Source organism: Neodiprion fabricii, chromosome 1, assembly GCF_021155785.1.
Source record: "Neodiprion fabricii isolate iyNeoFabr1 chromosome 1, iyNeoFabr1.1, whole genome shotgun sequence".
NCBI lineage: Eukaryota > Metazoa > Arthropoda > Insecta > Hymenoptera > Diprionidae > Neodiprion > Neodiprion fabricii.
The window spans coordinates 1163817-1179915 of NC_060239.1; the positions used below are offsets into that span (position 1 = coordinate 1163817).

The following is a 16099-nucleotide window of genomic DNA, read 5'->3' on the forward strand; positions in this document are numbered from 1 at the left end:
GACGTAATTTTGCGAGAGAAATCGATTGGGCGCAGTCCTAATACGCTGCGATCAACGCATCGAAAGTTACAGCCAAAAAACGAAAACCTGAAGTTTCGACATTTTTCAGCAGGCGCTTTTTTCCTCGTATCTTCTCTCCCGTTGATCCCACGCTCCTGTTGCTGCGTTTTCTGAGTTCCTAGGGGTCCAATTGGTCGGAAGAGAGTCATACGAATCAATTCTGAGACGAAAAATTTTTTGGTCAAAAAAAAAGGAAGGTTAACCCCTTTGTATTTTTGGCGAAAATTTTCGCGATTTTCAAAAGTGCTGGAATGAATCAATTGTGGCGCTATTCCGACGTAATTTTGCGAGAGAAATAGATTGGGCGCAGTCCCAATACGCTGCGATCAACGCATCGAAAGTTACAGCCAAAAAACGAAAACCTGAAGTTTCGACATTTTTCAGCAGGTGCTTTTTTCCTCGTATCTTCTCTCCCGTTGATCCCACGCTCCCTTTGCTGCGTTTTCTGAGTTCCTAGGGGTCCAATTGGTCGGGAGAGAGTCATACGAATCAATTCTGAGACGAAAAATTTTTTGGTCAAAAAAAAAGGAAGGTTAACCCCTTTGTATTTTTGGCGAAAATTTTCGCGATTTTCAAAAGTGCTGGAATGAATCAATTGTGGCGCTATTCCGACGTAATTTTGCGAGAGAAATCGATTGGGCGCAGTCCCAATACGCTGCGATCAACGCATCGAATGTTACAGCCAAAAAACGAAAACCTGAAGTTTCGACATTTTTCAGCAGGTGCTTTTTTCCTCGTATCTTCTCTCCCGTTGATCGCACGCTCCTGTTGCTGCGTTTTCTGAGTTCCTAGGGGTCCAATTGGTCGGAAGAGAGTCATACGAATCAATTCTGAGACGAAAAATTTTTTGGTCAAAAAAAAAGGAAGGTTAACCCCTTTGTATTTTAGGCGAAAATTTTCGCGATTTTGAAAAGTGCTGGAATCAACTCTTTCAGACACTATTCCGACGTAATTTTGCGAGAGAAATCGATTGGGCGCAGTCCCAATACGCTGCGATCAACGCATCGAAAGTTACAGCCAAAAAACGAAAACCTGAAGTTTCGACATTTTTCAGCAGGTGCTTTTTTCCTCGTATCTTCTCTCCCGTTGATCCCACGCTCCCTTTGCTGCGTTTTCTGAGTTCCTAGGGGTCCAATTGGTCGGGAGAGAGTCATACGAATCAATTCTGAGACGAAAAATTTTTTGGTAAAAAAAAAAGGAAGGTTAACCCCTTTGTATTTTAGGCGAAAATTTTTGCGATTTTGAAAAGTGCTGGAATCAACTCTTTCAGACACTATTCCGACGTAATTTTGCGAGAGAAATCGATTGGGCGCAGTCCCAATACGCTGCGATCAACGCATCGAAAGTTACAGCCAAAAAACGAAAACCTGAAGTTTCGACATTTTTCAGCAGGTGCTTTTTTCCTCGTATCTTCTCTCCCGTTGATCGCACGCTCCTGTTGCTGCGTTTTCTGAGTTCCCAGGGGTCCAATTGGTCGGAAGAGAGTCATACGAATCAATTCTGTGACGAAAAATTTTTTGGTCAAAAAAAAAGGAAGGTTAACCCCTTTGTATTTTTGGCGAAAATTTTCGCGATTTTGAAAAGTGCTGGAATCAACTCTTTCAGACACTATTCCGACGTAATTTTGCGAGAGAAATCGATTGGGCGCAGTCCTAATACGCTGCGATCAACGCATCGAAAGTTACAGCCAAAAAACGAAAACCTGAAGTTTCGACATTTTTCAGCAGGTGCTTTTTTCCTCGTATCTTCTCTCCCGTTGATCCCACGCTCCTGTTGCTGCGTTTTCTGAGTTCCTAGGGGTCCAATTGGTCGGAAGAGAGTCATACGAATCAATTCTGAGACGAAAAATTTTTTGGTCAAAAAAAAAGGAAGGTTAACCCCTTTGTATTTTTGGCGAAAATTTTCGCGATTTTCAAAAGTGCTGGAATGAATCAATTGTGGCGCTATTCCGACGTAATTTTGCGAGAGAAGTAGATTGGGCGCAGTCCCAATACGCTGCGATCAACGCATCGAAAGTTACAGCCAAAAAACGAAAACCTGAAGTTTCGACATTTTTCAGCAGGTGCTTTTTTCCTCGTATCTTCTCTCCCGTTGATCCCACGCTCCTTTTGCTGCGTTTTCTGAGTTCCTAGGGGTCCAATTGGTCGGGAGAGAGTCATACGAATCAATTCTGAGACGAAAAATTTTTTGGTCAAAAAAAAAGGAAGGTTAACCCCTTTGTATTTTTGGCGAAAATTTTCGCGATTTTCAAAAGTGCTGGAATGAATCAATTGTGGCGCTATTCCGACGTAATTTTGCGAGAGAAATCGATTGGGCGCAGTCCCAATACGCTGCGATCAACGCATCGAATGTTACAGCCAAAAAACGAAAACCTGAAGTTTCGACATTTTTCAGCAGGTGCTTTTTTCCTCGTATCTTCTCTCCCGTTGATCCCACGCTCCTTTTGCTGCGTTTTCTGAGTTCCTAGGGGTCCAATTGGTCGGGAGAGAGTCATACGAATCAATTCTGAGACGAAAAATTTTTTGGTCAAAAAAAAAGGAAGGTTAACCCCTTTGTATTTTTGGCGAAAATTTTCGCGATTTTCAAAAGTGCTGGAATCAACTCTTTCAGACACTATTCCGACGTAATTTTGCGAGAGAAATCGATTGGGCGCAGTCCCAATACGCTGCGATCAACGCATCGAAAGTTACAGCCAAGAAACGAAAACCTGAAGTTTCGACATTTTTCAGCAGGTGCTTTTTTCCTCGTATCTTCTCTCCCGTTGATCCCACGCTCCTGTTGCTGCGTTTTCTGAGTTCCTAGGGGTCCAATTGGTCGGAGGAGAGTCATACGAATCAATTCTGTGACGAAAAATTTTTTGGTCAAAAAAAAAGGAAGGTTAACCCCTTTGTATTTTTGGCGAAAATTTTCGCGATTTTGAAAAGTGCTGGAATCAACTCTTTCAGACACTATTCCGACGTAATTTTGCGAGAGAAATCGATTGGGCGCAGTCCTAATACGCTGCGATCAACGCATCGAAAGTTACAGCCAAAAAACGAAAACCTGAAGTTTCGACATTTTTCAGCAGGCGCTTTTTTCCTCGTATCTTCTCTCCCGTTGATCCCACGCTCCTGTTGCTGCGTTTTCTGAGTTCCTAGGGGTCCAATTGGTCGGAAGAGAGTCATACGAATCAATTCTGAGACGAAAAATTTTTTGGTCAAAAAAAAAGGAAGGTTAACCCCTTTGTATTTTTGGCGAAAATTTTCGCGATTTTCAAAAGTGCTGGAATGAATCAATTGTGGCGCTATTCCGACGTAATTTTGCGAGAGAAATAGATTGGGCGCAGTCCCAATACGCTGCGATCAACGCATCGAAAGTTACAGCCAAAAAACGAAAACCTGAAGTTTCGACATTTTTCAGCAGGTGCTTTTTTCCTCGTATCTTCTCTCCCGTTGATCCCACGCTCCCTTTGCTGCGTTTTCTGAGTTCCTAGGGGTCCAATTGGTCGGGAGAGAGTCATACGAATCAATTCTGAGACGAAAAATTTTTTGGTCAAAAAAAAAGGAAGGTTAACCCCTTTGTATTTTTGGCGAAAATTTTCGCGATTTTCAAAAGTGCTGGAATGAATCAATTGTGGCGCTATTCCGACGTAATTTTGCGAGAGAAATCGATTGGGCGCAGTCCCAATACGCTGCGATCAACGCATCGAATGTTACAGCCAAAAAACGAAAACCTGAAGTTTCGACATTTTTCAGCAGGTGCTTTTTTCCTCGTATCTTCTCTCCCGTTGATCGCACGCTCCTGTTGCTGCGTTTTCTGAGTTCCTAGGGGTCCAATTGGTCGGAAGAGAGTCATACGAATCAATTCTGAGACGAAAAATTTTTTGGTCAAAAAAAAAGGAAGGTTAACCCCTTTGTATTTTAGGCGAAAATTTTCGCGATTTTGAAAAGTGCTGGAATCAACTCTTTCAGACACTATTCCGACGTAATTTTGCGAGAGAAATCGATTGGGCGCAGTCCCAATACGCTGCGATCAACGCATCGAAAGTTACAGCCAAAAAACGAAAACCTGAAGTTTCGACATTTTTCAGCAGGTGCTTTTTTCCTCGTATCTTCTCTCCCGTTGATCCCACGCTCCCTTTGCTGCGTTTTCTGAGTTCCTAGGGGTCCAATTGGTCGGGAGAGAGTCATACGAATCAATTCTGAGACGAAAAATTTTTTGGTAAAAAAAAAAGGAAGGTTAACCCCTTTGTATTTTAGGCGAAAATTTTTGCGATTTTGAAAAGTGCTGGAATCAACTCTTTCAGACACTATTCCGACGTAATTTTGCGAGAGAAATCGATTGGGCGCAGTCCCAATACGCTGCGATCAACGCATCGAAAGTTACAGCCAAGAAACGAAAACCTGAAGTTTCGACATTTTTCAGCAGGTGCTTTTTTCCTCGTATCTTCTCTCCCGTTGATCGCACGCTCCTGTTGCTGCGTTTTCTGAGTTCCTAGGGGTCCAATTGGTCGGAAGAGAGTCATACGAATCAATTCTGAGACGAAAAATTTTTTGGTCAAAAAAAAAGGAAGGTTAACCCCTTTGTATTTTAGGCGAAAATTTTCGCGATTTTGAAAAGTGCTGGAATCAACTCTTTCAGACACTATTCCGACGTAATTTTGCGAGAGAAATCGATTGGGCGCAGTCCCAATACGCTGCGATCAACGCATCGAAAGTTACAGCCAAAAAACGAAAACCTGAAGTTTCGACATTTTTCAGCAGGTGCTTTTTTCCTCGTATCTTCTCTCCCGTTGATCCCACGCTCCTGTTGCTGCGTTTTCTGAGTTCCTAGGGGTCCAATTGGTCGGAAGAGAGTCATACGAATCAATTCTGAGACGAAAAATTTTTTGGTCAAAAAAAAAGGAAGGTTAACCCCTTTGTATTTTAGGCGAAAATTTTCGCGATTTTGAAAAGTGCTGGAATCAACTCTTTCAGACACTATTCCGACGTAATTTTGCGAGAGAAATCGATTGGGCGCAGTCCCAATACGCTGCGATCAACGCATCGAAAGTTACAGCCAAGAAACGAAAACCTGAAGTTTCGACATTTTTCAGCAGGTGCTTTTTTTCTCGTATCTTTTCTCCCGTTGATCCCACGCTCCTGTTGCTGCGTTTTCTGAGTTCCTAGGGGTCCAATTGGTCGGAGGAGAGTCATACGAATCAATTCTGTGACGAAAAATTTTTTGGTCAAAAAAAAAGGAAGGTTAACCCCTTTGTATTTTTGGCGAAAATTTTCGCGATTTTCAAAAGTGCTGGAATGAATCAATTGTGGCGCTATTCCGACGTAATTTTGCGAGAGAAATAGATTGGGCGCAGTCCCAATACGCTGCGATCAACGCATCGAAAGTTACAGCCAAAAAACGAAAACCTGAAGTTTCGACATTTTTCAGCAGGTGCTTTTTTCCTCGTATCTTCTCTCCCGTTGATCCCACGCTTCCTTTGCTGCGTTTTCTGAGTTCCTAGGGGTCCAATTGGTCGGGAGAGAGTCATACGAATCAATTCTGAGACGAAAAATTTTTTGGTCAAAAAAAAAGGAAGGTTAACCCCTTTGTATTTTTGGCGAAAATTTTCGCGAATTTCAAAAGTGCTGGAATGAATCAATTGTGGCGCTATTCCGACGTAATTTTGCGAGAGAAATCGATTGGGCGCAGTCCCAATACGCTGCGATCAACGCATCGAATGTTACAGCCAAAAAACGAAAACCTGAAGTTTCGACATTTTTCAGCAGGTGCTTTTTTTCTCGTATCTTTTCTCCCGTTGATCCCACGCTCCTGTTGCTGCGTTTTCTGAGTTCCTAGGGGTCCAATTGGTCGGAGGAGAGTCATACGAATCAATTCTGTGACGAAAAATTTTTTGGTCAAAAAAAAAGGAAGGTTAACCCCTTTGTATTTTTGGCGAAAATTTTCGCGATTTTCAAAAGTGCTGGAATGAATCAATTGTGGCGCTATTCCGACGTAATTTTGCGAGAGAAATAGATTGGGCGCAGTCCCAATACGCTGCGATCAACGCATCGAAAGTTACAGCCAAAAAACGAAAACCTGAAGTTTCGACATTTTTCAGCAGGTGCTTTTTTCCTCGTATCTTCTCTCCCGTTGATCCCACGCTTCCTTTGCTGCGTTTTCTGAGTTCCTAGGGGTCCAATTGGTCGGGAGAGAGTCATACGAATCAATTCTGAGACGAAAAATTTTTTGGTCAAAAAAAAAGGAAGGTTAACCCCTTTGTATTTTTGGCGAAAATTTTCGCGAATTTCAAAAGTGCTGGAATGAATCAATTGTGGCGCTATTCCGACGTAATTTTGCGAGAGAAATCGATTGGGCGCAGTCCCAATACGCTGCGATCAACGCATCGAATGTTACAGCCAAAAAACGAAAACCTGAAGTTTCGACATTTTTCAGCAGGTGCTTTTTTCCTCGTATCTTCTCTCCCGTTGATCCCACGCTCCTTTTGCTGCGTTTTCTGAGTTCCTAGGGGTCCAATTGGTCGGGAGAGAGTCATACGAATCAATTCTGAGACGAAAAATTTTTTGGTCAAAAAAAAAGGAAGGTTAACCCCTTTGTATTTTAGGCGAAAATTTTTGCGATTTTGAAAAGTGCTGGAATCAACTCTTTTAGACACTATTCCGACGTAATTTTGCGAGAGAAATCGATTGGGCGCAGTCCCAATACGCTGCGATCAACGCATCGAAAGTTACAGCCAAAAAACGAAAACCTGAAGTTTCGACATTTTTCAGCAGGTGCTTTTTTCCTCGTATCTTCTCTCCCGTTGATCCCACGCTCCTGTTGCTGCGTTTTCTGAGTTCCTAGGGGTCCAATTGGTCGGAAGAGAGTCATACGAATCAATTCTGACACGAAAAATTTTTTGGTCAAAAAAAAAGGAAGGTTAACCCCTTTGTATTTTAGGCGAAAATTTTCGCGATTTTGAAAAGTGCCGGAATCAACTCTTTCAGACACTATTCCGACGTAATTTTGCGAGAGAAATCGATTGGGCGCAGTCCCAATACGCTGCGATCAACGCATCGAAAGTTACAGCCAAAAAACGAAAACCTGAAGTTTCGACATTTTTCAGCAGGTGCTTTTTTCCTCGTATCTTCTCTCCCGTTGATCCCACGCTCCTTTTGCTGCGTTTTCTGAGTTCCTAGGGGTCCAATTGGTCGGAAGAGAGTCATACGAATCAATTCTGAGACGAAAAATTTTTTGGTCAAAAAAAAAGGAAGGTTAACCCCTTTGTATTTTTGGCGAAAATTTTCGCGATTTTCAAAAGTGCTGGAATCAACTCTTTCAGACACTATTCCGACGTAATTTTGCGAGAGAAATCGATTGGGCGCAGTCCTAATACGCTGCGATCAACGCATCGAAAGTTACAGCCAAAAAACGAAAACCTGAAGTTTCGACATTTTTCAGCAGGTGCTTTTTTCCTCGTATCTTCTCTCCCGTTGATCCCACGCTCCTTTTGCTGCGTTTTCTGAGTTCCTAGGGGTCCAATTGGACGGGAGAGAGTCATACGAATCAATTCTGAGACGAAAAATTTTTTGGTCAAAAAAAAAGGAAGGTTAACCCCTTTGTATTTTAGGCGAAAATTTTCGCGATTTTGAAAAGTGCTGGAATCAACTCTTTCAGACACTATTCCGACGTAATTTTGCGAGAGAAATCGATTGGGCGCAGTCCCAATACGCTGCGATCAACGCATCGAAAGTTACAGCCAAAAAACGAGAACCTGTGTTTTCGACATCTTTCAGCAGGTGCTTCTTTCTTTGTAATATCTCACCCGTCGATCCTTCGCTCTTCACGCTGCGTTTTTTGAGTTCCTGGGGGTCCAATCAGCCAGGAAAGCGTCCTTTCAATCGAATTCGAGACCAAAAATACGCTCTAATATCGCATGAAAATAAGGAAGTTACCAATGCACAGAGTTTGAATGTCAATGTATCATATATTTTCAGTCATGATTCATGTGTACAGCATATATTTAATACTCAAGCATTTAAAAATGTAGGAGTTGTGTGTTAATTTTTCAAGCTTTTTTGCCGTCCCGCGCGGTGATGGCTTTCGTTTCTCCGAGGTTCAGCTACATCTGAAACAATAAAATGAAACATCTCATCATTATTTAGTGATGACGTGGCCATGGTATAGCATAGAAGTCGAAAAAGAATTGCGCTTAATACACCCCCCTTCGAGTTTGAACCTACAGGTCATCCAAACAACTTCAATCCAAACGAAAATGTTGAAGCGTATCGCAAGAACTTCATGCAATACTGCAGATAATCTTACAAATAATCCGTGTACCGAAATTCACGCAATTCGGGCAGGTAGTGTTTGAGAATATTTGACAGTCACCATGAAAAATATATTTCCGAGAACGGCGTAAAAGAAAATCTACTACGAGTTTTATATCTGATAAAAAGCGAACATACAATTATACCTTTCATCGTCTTGAACTGTTCTTCTGAATTTCCTTGCCCCATAGGCTGCTTGATTTGCTCCACAATATCCGACAGAGATACGGTGCTCGTCTCAACTCCTTACAGCTCTTCTGAGCATTCGGTTCCATTTTCAACCCTGAAAATTGTATTATCAGTACTACATTGTCATACTCATTCTCGAATATATTTATAGGATTGTCGCTATCTCAACGATTTTTACACCACATGTAGTAGTTCTTCATTGCCGACGCACTAGTCACACAAATCAATTGCGCGAACTTCAAAGTTGATGTGGATAATAGATCAAAAGATACAGCCGAAAAACCGAAAAGTTCTTCATATTCTCTTTCTATTTTCTCAGACGTTGGTTTTCTGATTACCAGGTATTTTTTTCGGATTCCAGAAGATCCAAAAAGTGTAAAAATAAGACTTCTTCTTTGTAAGAAATTCAACTGAAACGCATCGAAACACACAATGACTCACAGTCGCTTTGCAAACTTGTCATCGTTAATTCCGCATTCTTTGTAATTGATCACTTGTTTCAACCCAATTTTTACACGTCAATCCCTCAAGCAGTGGACGCTATCGTTCTGTCTGATTTATTTTGGTCTTAATGCAAATTTATAAGTATACTGACACATTATCTCTACAGTAACATGCTATTCCATTCAAGTTATCTGTAGCGAAACAATTTTCTGCAAAATTTGCATATTTATAAGAATTTCACACATGGTTGGAGGTTATCTACGCTTTAGTTAACCATATTATGTACTGTATGGTGTTTTGAGAAAAATAAATGAAAATGGCAGGGTAAGTCGTTTTGTATAAATTTTTTTCCCATAATCTCTTTATTAGAATTCACAAGAGTACGTATTGCACCATACATTCTCAATGGAATCCATTCCGTAATAATCAAATAAAATTACTAATTTTGCTTAGTCGAGCGACTAAGGAATCAATCCGTTGTCAAAGACAGAATATTTCTGTGTAATTGACCAGGGATTTTCATAATCCGTAGCAATAAAGGAAAAGTCATGGCAAACACGGAAGAAAAAGAAAATGATGATAAAACTAATAACCTCGAAGATGCTGCAGAATCAAAAGATCAAGAAGAAAAGGCAACAGTTCATCATGACTTTGGCAAACGTTGGCATAACTTCCGAATGTTAGATCCATCTTCTGCTATTCTTCGAGGATCGTGGGCGATGACTCATCCACGGTTCAAGCCAAGGAGTCGTGGAAATCAAGGAGCTCCGTGTTCTGTGGTGGCCATTGTGTTTGGACAATTGTTCGAGCCGAAGGACTGGACGAAATACATGGTCGACAGCGTCCTTGAGTTTGGTGACAAATTGTTCCTGATGAGCGCAACCAGGAACCGTGTTCTCCCGGGAGTGTACATGACCGTGAATCTTGTATATCCGGAGTTTTTCGTCGGTGATTACAAGTGTACAATTTGTACGGAGGGCAGCAGCGTATACGGTAACCTCTTCAGCGAAAGCGTGGGCTGCCCGGACTTCACCGACGGCCTGCAGCGATTCTTCAAGACTAACGACGCCGGCGTGGTAACGACGCAAGGTATTTCGGTGGCAATGTGGCGTAATCGAGGCTCCGGGTTCCTCCAGTTCGATCCTTCAGAGCGAGGAGAAGACGGGAGGAAGCTTAGATCGGGTACCGCATGCCTGATGTACTTCAAGTGTATGAACGACATGCGTGAACTTTTCCTGAGCAACACGGAGAAGAAGTTTGACTCCCGTTACTGCATCGCCAAGATAACAATCCTTCGAGTTACGCCCATCCAGAGATGTGGCTTCGATTCGTTGGGTAGCGGTGAATGCGTCGCACAGATCTCGGGTATGGTACCCAACAACAAAGTGCTGAAAGCGATCAACCCCCTCGAGGTAGAAGACGGGAAACCAGGCTGTGCGACGGCCGGTCCTCAGAACTCTAAGCCAGCGGTATCTGCAGATATGAAAGTGCAAAAGGAGCCGCTCTCGATTACGATATCAAACTACAGTATAGGAGAGAAATTCGCAGCCGAGCCTCTCTTTGACCGTAATAACTTCGACACCGGTTACGAGTACTACGATATGCACGTCAACGTGCCGTCAACGTTTAAGGAGCTGCCAGGGGATATGGCCATACTGCACGGCTGGACACATGAAGGGTTCGACATCTACAAAGGCAAGGGGGCCCAGAACGTCACGAATTGCGTCATGGCGATCGGAATGAAGAAGGTACACGCGGTCAGGTCGTGGCTGAGGCCAAGACTGGACGAGATTCTTGCCCTGGGCGACAGTGTTTACGCTGAAGTAAAGGTGGAGAAACCGAGCATAAAGTCAATGACTGCGAGTGACATGAACGATACGAAGTTCAAGATCGAGAACAAGAGGCTGATCGTTGATGTGGACCTTGTGACCGTGGTCGGAACGATCAGCTCGAAGATTCCCTCAGTTTTGAACCTCAGACAGGCCTTGGAAGAATTTTTCCTCGTAAATACAGAAGGCGTGTTGGAGTGCACGTCAATGGCTGTCGCAGTGTGGACTCAGGAGGATTACTACTACACATTTGACCCTCGACAATGCGGGCCACTAGGGGTACGCATTGCGGAGGAGAAGGGAAAGGGTGGAAAGGGAGGTAAGGGTAAGGCTGCGGTAGGTTCGAGCGAAAAAAAGATAATTGGAAAGTGCTGTGTGATACGATTTCCGAATCTTGACTCCCTGGTCGGTCTGTTTCTGAAGAACATTGACCCAGCTAAAAAGAACGATCGGTTTACGTTGCGGCACGTAATCGTGGTTGAGGATCTGCCCGGTCTGCGTGCGTGGAACGACTTTGCACCTGGGGGACTCGGAAAGTGGGTGCTGCAGGGATCAATCACCAACGAAGACGAGTCCCTGGAGGAGGAGAGCGCTGGTCGACAAGGCCTGGCGATTCCAGTTGTCGCGTTAGTCAACGCTAAGGAAACTCCGCCTGCAAAGTGGACAATGGACACGGTTGACGAAGCGATACGCGATGGCGATGCCTACTATAACTGGTGCCAGGAGCTCATACAGTCCGATGACGAGGACAGGAAGTTCCTCGTCACCGATCTCCGGAAGGATTTTTACATGAAAAACAGGAAGATCAGGGTGGAGTACGAGGACTGTACAATCGTTGGCAATCTAAAGGCTCCAGAGAATGGCGACCAGCTGAATCTCATGCGAGGAATAACGCAATTCTTCAATACCCAACAATACGGCGTAGTTCAGGTGAAGGACCTGAATGTCGCTGTATGGAAGTACGAAGAAGAGCTGAAAGATAAATCCAAGGAAACTTCGTACTACTACTTTGATTCGAACGCTAGGGGTAAGATGGGCCAGCGAAATTTCGAGGGTGAAGAAAGTGAGCCTGCATCTTGCGTGATACGCACCCTAGAATTACCTCTGCTGGCCAAGTATGTCGAGGAAAATATTAACCCAGACGCTGAAGGAGTCACCGACGAGTTCATGATACACGGCATAAAAGTTGTTTCGATAGGGCAACCTATGACCGAAGACGAGATGGAGAAGGATAAGCAAACTCCAATGAAGCCGGATCTAAATCAGTACACGGCTGTGGGTGACACGGGTGCTTGTCTGAACGGAAGCATTAACCAGGGTAACGAAGTAATGTTTAAGCACCAGACGCGTAACAAACAACAAGCAGGAACGGCTCTGGTCACGCTGGCGATGACAAAATTGTATAACCCGCATCTGTGGTACAGAGAAGTAGTGGACGAGGTACTTAAGATTGGTAACAAGTTGACCTTCGAAAGTCTGGAGAACCTTCCAGAGCCCGAAGAGGAGGAGGAAACGCCTCGAGACTACCTCCACACGAACGAGGTGAACGACGAGTTCTACATTGGTGTTAATCACATAAGCATAGGCTTAGACGAGGAAACTGTGACGGGGAAACCATCTGAATTAGCCAAGTCCTTGGAGGAATTTTTCGAGGAACAGACGCACGGTGTTTTTAATTGCGGTACGGTGATAATGCCCGTTTGGAAGGAGGGGAATGTCTTCTTCACGATGGATCCAAAGGGGAGGGACAATCGCGGCGAGCCTAAGGAGAAGGATGGTACGGCCGCTGTAATGTGGTTCATGAACATCGCAGCCCTGGCCAGTAGCATACAATCATCGATAGAAAAATCCGACGAAGACTTCACGATTGACAGCGTCACCGTCGATAACGAGTACGAGACTCGAGTGGCGGAGGGAGACCGTCTGCAGAGGACAACTTCGACCGAAGAACTATGGCACAACTTTCCGAAGTTGTCGGAAGGTGTTTGGGGCTTCTCGGGTACGGTGACGATGAGCGATGAGAAATTCAAAGAAGAAAATCGGGACAATCAGTCAGCTGCTGTCGCAGTGATGGCCGTGGTATTCTCTAAGGTCTATCAACCCCGATTTTGGAAGCCCCAGGTTCTCGACGAGGTGATTATCACCGGGGATAAGTTGCATTCAAAGTGCACGGAGAGGCTGGGCCGGGACGGAAGTCAGAAGGTGAACGAAGTAATCACAGAATTCTTCCTATCGAATCGACGGATTGACATCACTGTCAAGGACTGCGTTCAGGCCGGCGATCTTGCCGGGAAACCACCAAAAATGCAAAACCTCCAGGCTGGAATCGACAAATTCTTCGACGGAAATGATTCCGGGGTGATTTCATCCCGTGGGACCAATATAGCGGTATGGAAGTTCAAAGACTTTTACTACTCTGTAATTCCAAATTCTTCAGATGGCGGAGATATTTCCGGTGTGCCGCGAGTCCTCCGATTTTCAAACACCCGACTGCTAGTGGAGAACTTGCTATCAAGCCTGGGCAGCGAGGGAGACTACGAAATAAGCGGGGTCGATATCGTCGACTGGAACAGACTTCCACCCTGGAAATTTGACCCCAGTCTCGGCGTTCGTCCCGCGAATTTACCACCGTTGAATGCCTACCAACGGATGACCGGCGCACGTGCCATATTACGCGGTACGACACACCAGGGTTCCGAAATATTCCCAGTCGCCATACGGAACAGACAGACCGCCGCGAACTGCGTCGTGGCCCTGGGCCTATCGGTGATAAAGAGCCCGATAACGTGGACGAAGAAATCACTCGACGAAATTCTGGTGGTGGGCAGCAACGTGCACAAGGAAACTACGAAGGCTAGACCAACGCGGACGAAGATCAAGCCGGAAGATGTGATCAGGGTCTTTTACGTCGGTGTGAACATCCTCACGGCTGACGTAGAGGGCGGTACGCTGACCGGGCAGGTTGCACCAGAGCCGCCAAAGCCCGAGGAGAAGGGTAAGGGCAAGGGCAAGAAGACAGCAAAACCGAAGAAAGACAAGGGCGGAAAGCAAGGCAAGAAAGGAGTTACGAAACGGGAACCACCGCCTCCACCACCGACAGTAATGCTCGAAGAAGGGCTACCGAAGTTCTTCGAAAAAAATCGTGCCGGTGTGCTGATGGCCGGAAGATACATGGTCGCGATCTGGATAGATCTGGGGGTGTACTTCATCTATGATCCGAGATCGAGAGACGAGCATGGACTGCAGGCAGATCCCGGAACTGCCTGCGTAATGTGGTTCGCCTGCATCGAGCCCCTCTACGACGTTATAATCGCAAATCTCGACGAGAAGGAGAAGTACGGGGGGTACTCGATCGCCAGGGTGATCATCAAGACGACCCTAATCAAGCCGTTGCCGTGCCCGGCTGGTTTCCGTCCAGTTCAAGATTGCACCGCTCCGCCGATCCCCGTTTCCCCATTAAAGAAGCTGACGACTCTGGACGTGGAGACTCTTTCGGAATACCTTTACGTCGACGAGGAACTGAGTGTTCTCAGGGGGATTGGTCATCTCAACGATCGCAGCTTCGCAGTGACGACTCGAGGACTTCAGAGCACCGCGGTCGCCGCGGTCGCGATTGTCGTCGGATTGCTTCACGTACCCTCGACTTGGACACCGGATTTGCTCGGCGCAATAATGGTGTACGGGGACCAGCTTCACGCCGACAGTGTCCGCGTCTTCAGACCCGGCGCTCGCGTACTCTCGCCGAGTGAACTGCTCACTGTGTTCATCGTCGGTGATTTTCGAGCCAACATAAACATCCACCATCACACAGTGGCCGGCCTACTCTATGTCTACGACCTTACCGAGGGACTGACCCTCTTTTTTAGGAACAATTGTTCCGGCATACTGCATCTCCCGAATGTGGCTGTCGCCGTGATGCAACACTATGGAAAGTTCTACCTCGTCGAGCCGTTCTCCAGGGACGAAGCCGGCAGAGCAACCCCGGATGGGCAATCGTGTGTTATTAAGTGCGAAACAATATCGAGGATGGCTAAAATATTTGTATCCAATTGCAACTACAAAAAACCCACTGTTTACACTATCAATGCTGTTAATGTACTCAGCCTGCACTTTTTCTCAGACGCCAAAAACGAATGTCCGCCACCATGTGTTAAATAAACTTCAAGCGTGAAATATTCTTCGTCCATTTTGTCAATACTAATAAATTCTGCAGTGTGTTATCGGAGCCTTACCGTGTATTCACTCTCATTTTATTCCCGCATAAACTCTATTAGTGCACACATGCGAATTAATCCATGGTGAATTTTTGAACAAATGTTTCAGACCCGAGAAAATTTTTTTTTAATATGTTTAACAAGTTAAACAATGGCACAAAACTGAGACGTCGACATGCTTAAAATTTTGATTTAGTTTTTAGATCATGATTATCACTTCTCCGTTAACGAGCGCTATCCGTCATGACGGAAAATAAAGTCAAAAATACTTTAGCTATGATTTCACCATCGAGCAAAGGCTGAAAATCGTCAATTTATCGAGAAAAATTCACACGTAAGTGTTCACGCGTATCGCGTACAGTTCCGAGTCTGATTTAAAATTTATTGACCGAAAATAATTCGTAGTGTTAAAATTTTTAGCTGAAATATTAATGATGCTGGAATGGTTTGAAGTGAATTATATTACATAACGGACTGTTAAACTACATTCTCAAATTGCTAATTTTTATTTATAGTTTTATGACACAAATCACTTTTAGCATCTATATGAGTAGGAGTACATGCTATACGAGAATGAATTTGTTTGATACAGATCACTTATTAGTGTAAATACAATATTTCAGTTACACGCTATAAACTAGATACTTAGAAAACACTGTACAATGCAGCTGAACTGTCAGATACTTTACATATAATACAAGCACTCTTGGGAATGAGACATAGCCAAGCGACGAACAAATCGTTTGAATTTTTATTATTTAGTCATACCTCTGGTACTACTAAATCCGGAGTTTTTCCCGTTAATGGGCAGACGCACCACACTATCCTCGAGGCTGGATGCCCGAGTATCGAAATGAGAAGAAAACAAAAAAAATTAATAGTACGATTGTAAACATAGCACGTCGTTCGAGGCAAATAAATATATGTCTTTATTTACCGTCGAACATTCGTGTCTGTACACGTATATAAAAGTGGAAGACTAATAAAGAAAGTTAAAATCATGAATATAAGTACACACAATGCTAAAGTAAACTAAGAATATGATTATCAAGACTTTTTCTTCGCTTCGACTCTT

At 44.2% G+C, this 16099-nt stretch overlaps 1 protein-coding gene across 1 annotated transcript; it reads left to right on the forward strand.

The window, feature by feature from the left end:
* The first annotated feature begins 9529 nt into the window (after positions 1-9529).
* LOC124180650 lies at positions 9530-14968 on the forward strand. Its single transcript, XM_046566398.1, has one exon. The coding sequence runs from the start codon at positions 9530-9532 to the stop codon at positions 14966-14968; it is 5439 nt and encodes a 1812-aa protein (XP_046422354.1).
* The last annotated feature ends 1131 nt before the right edge of the window (positions 14969-16099 follow it).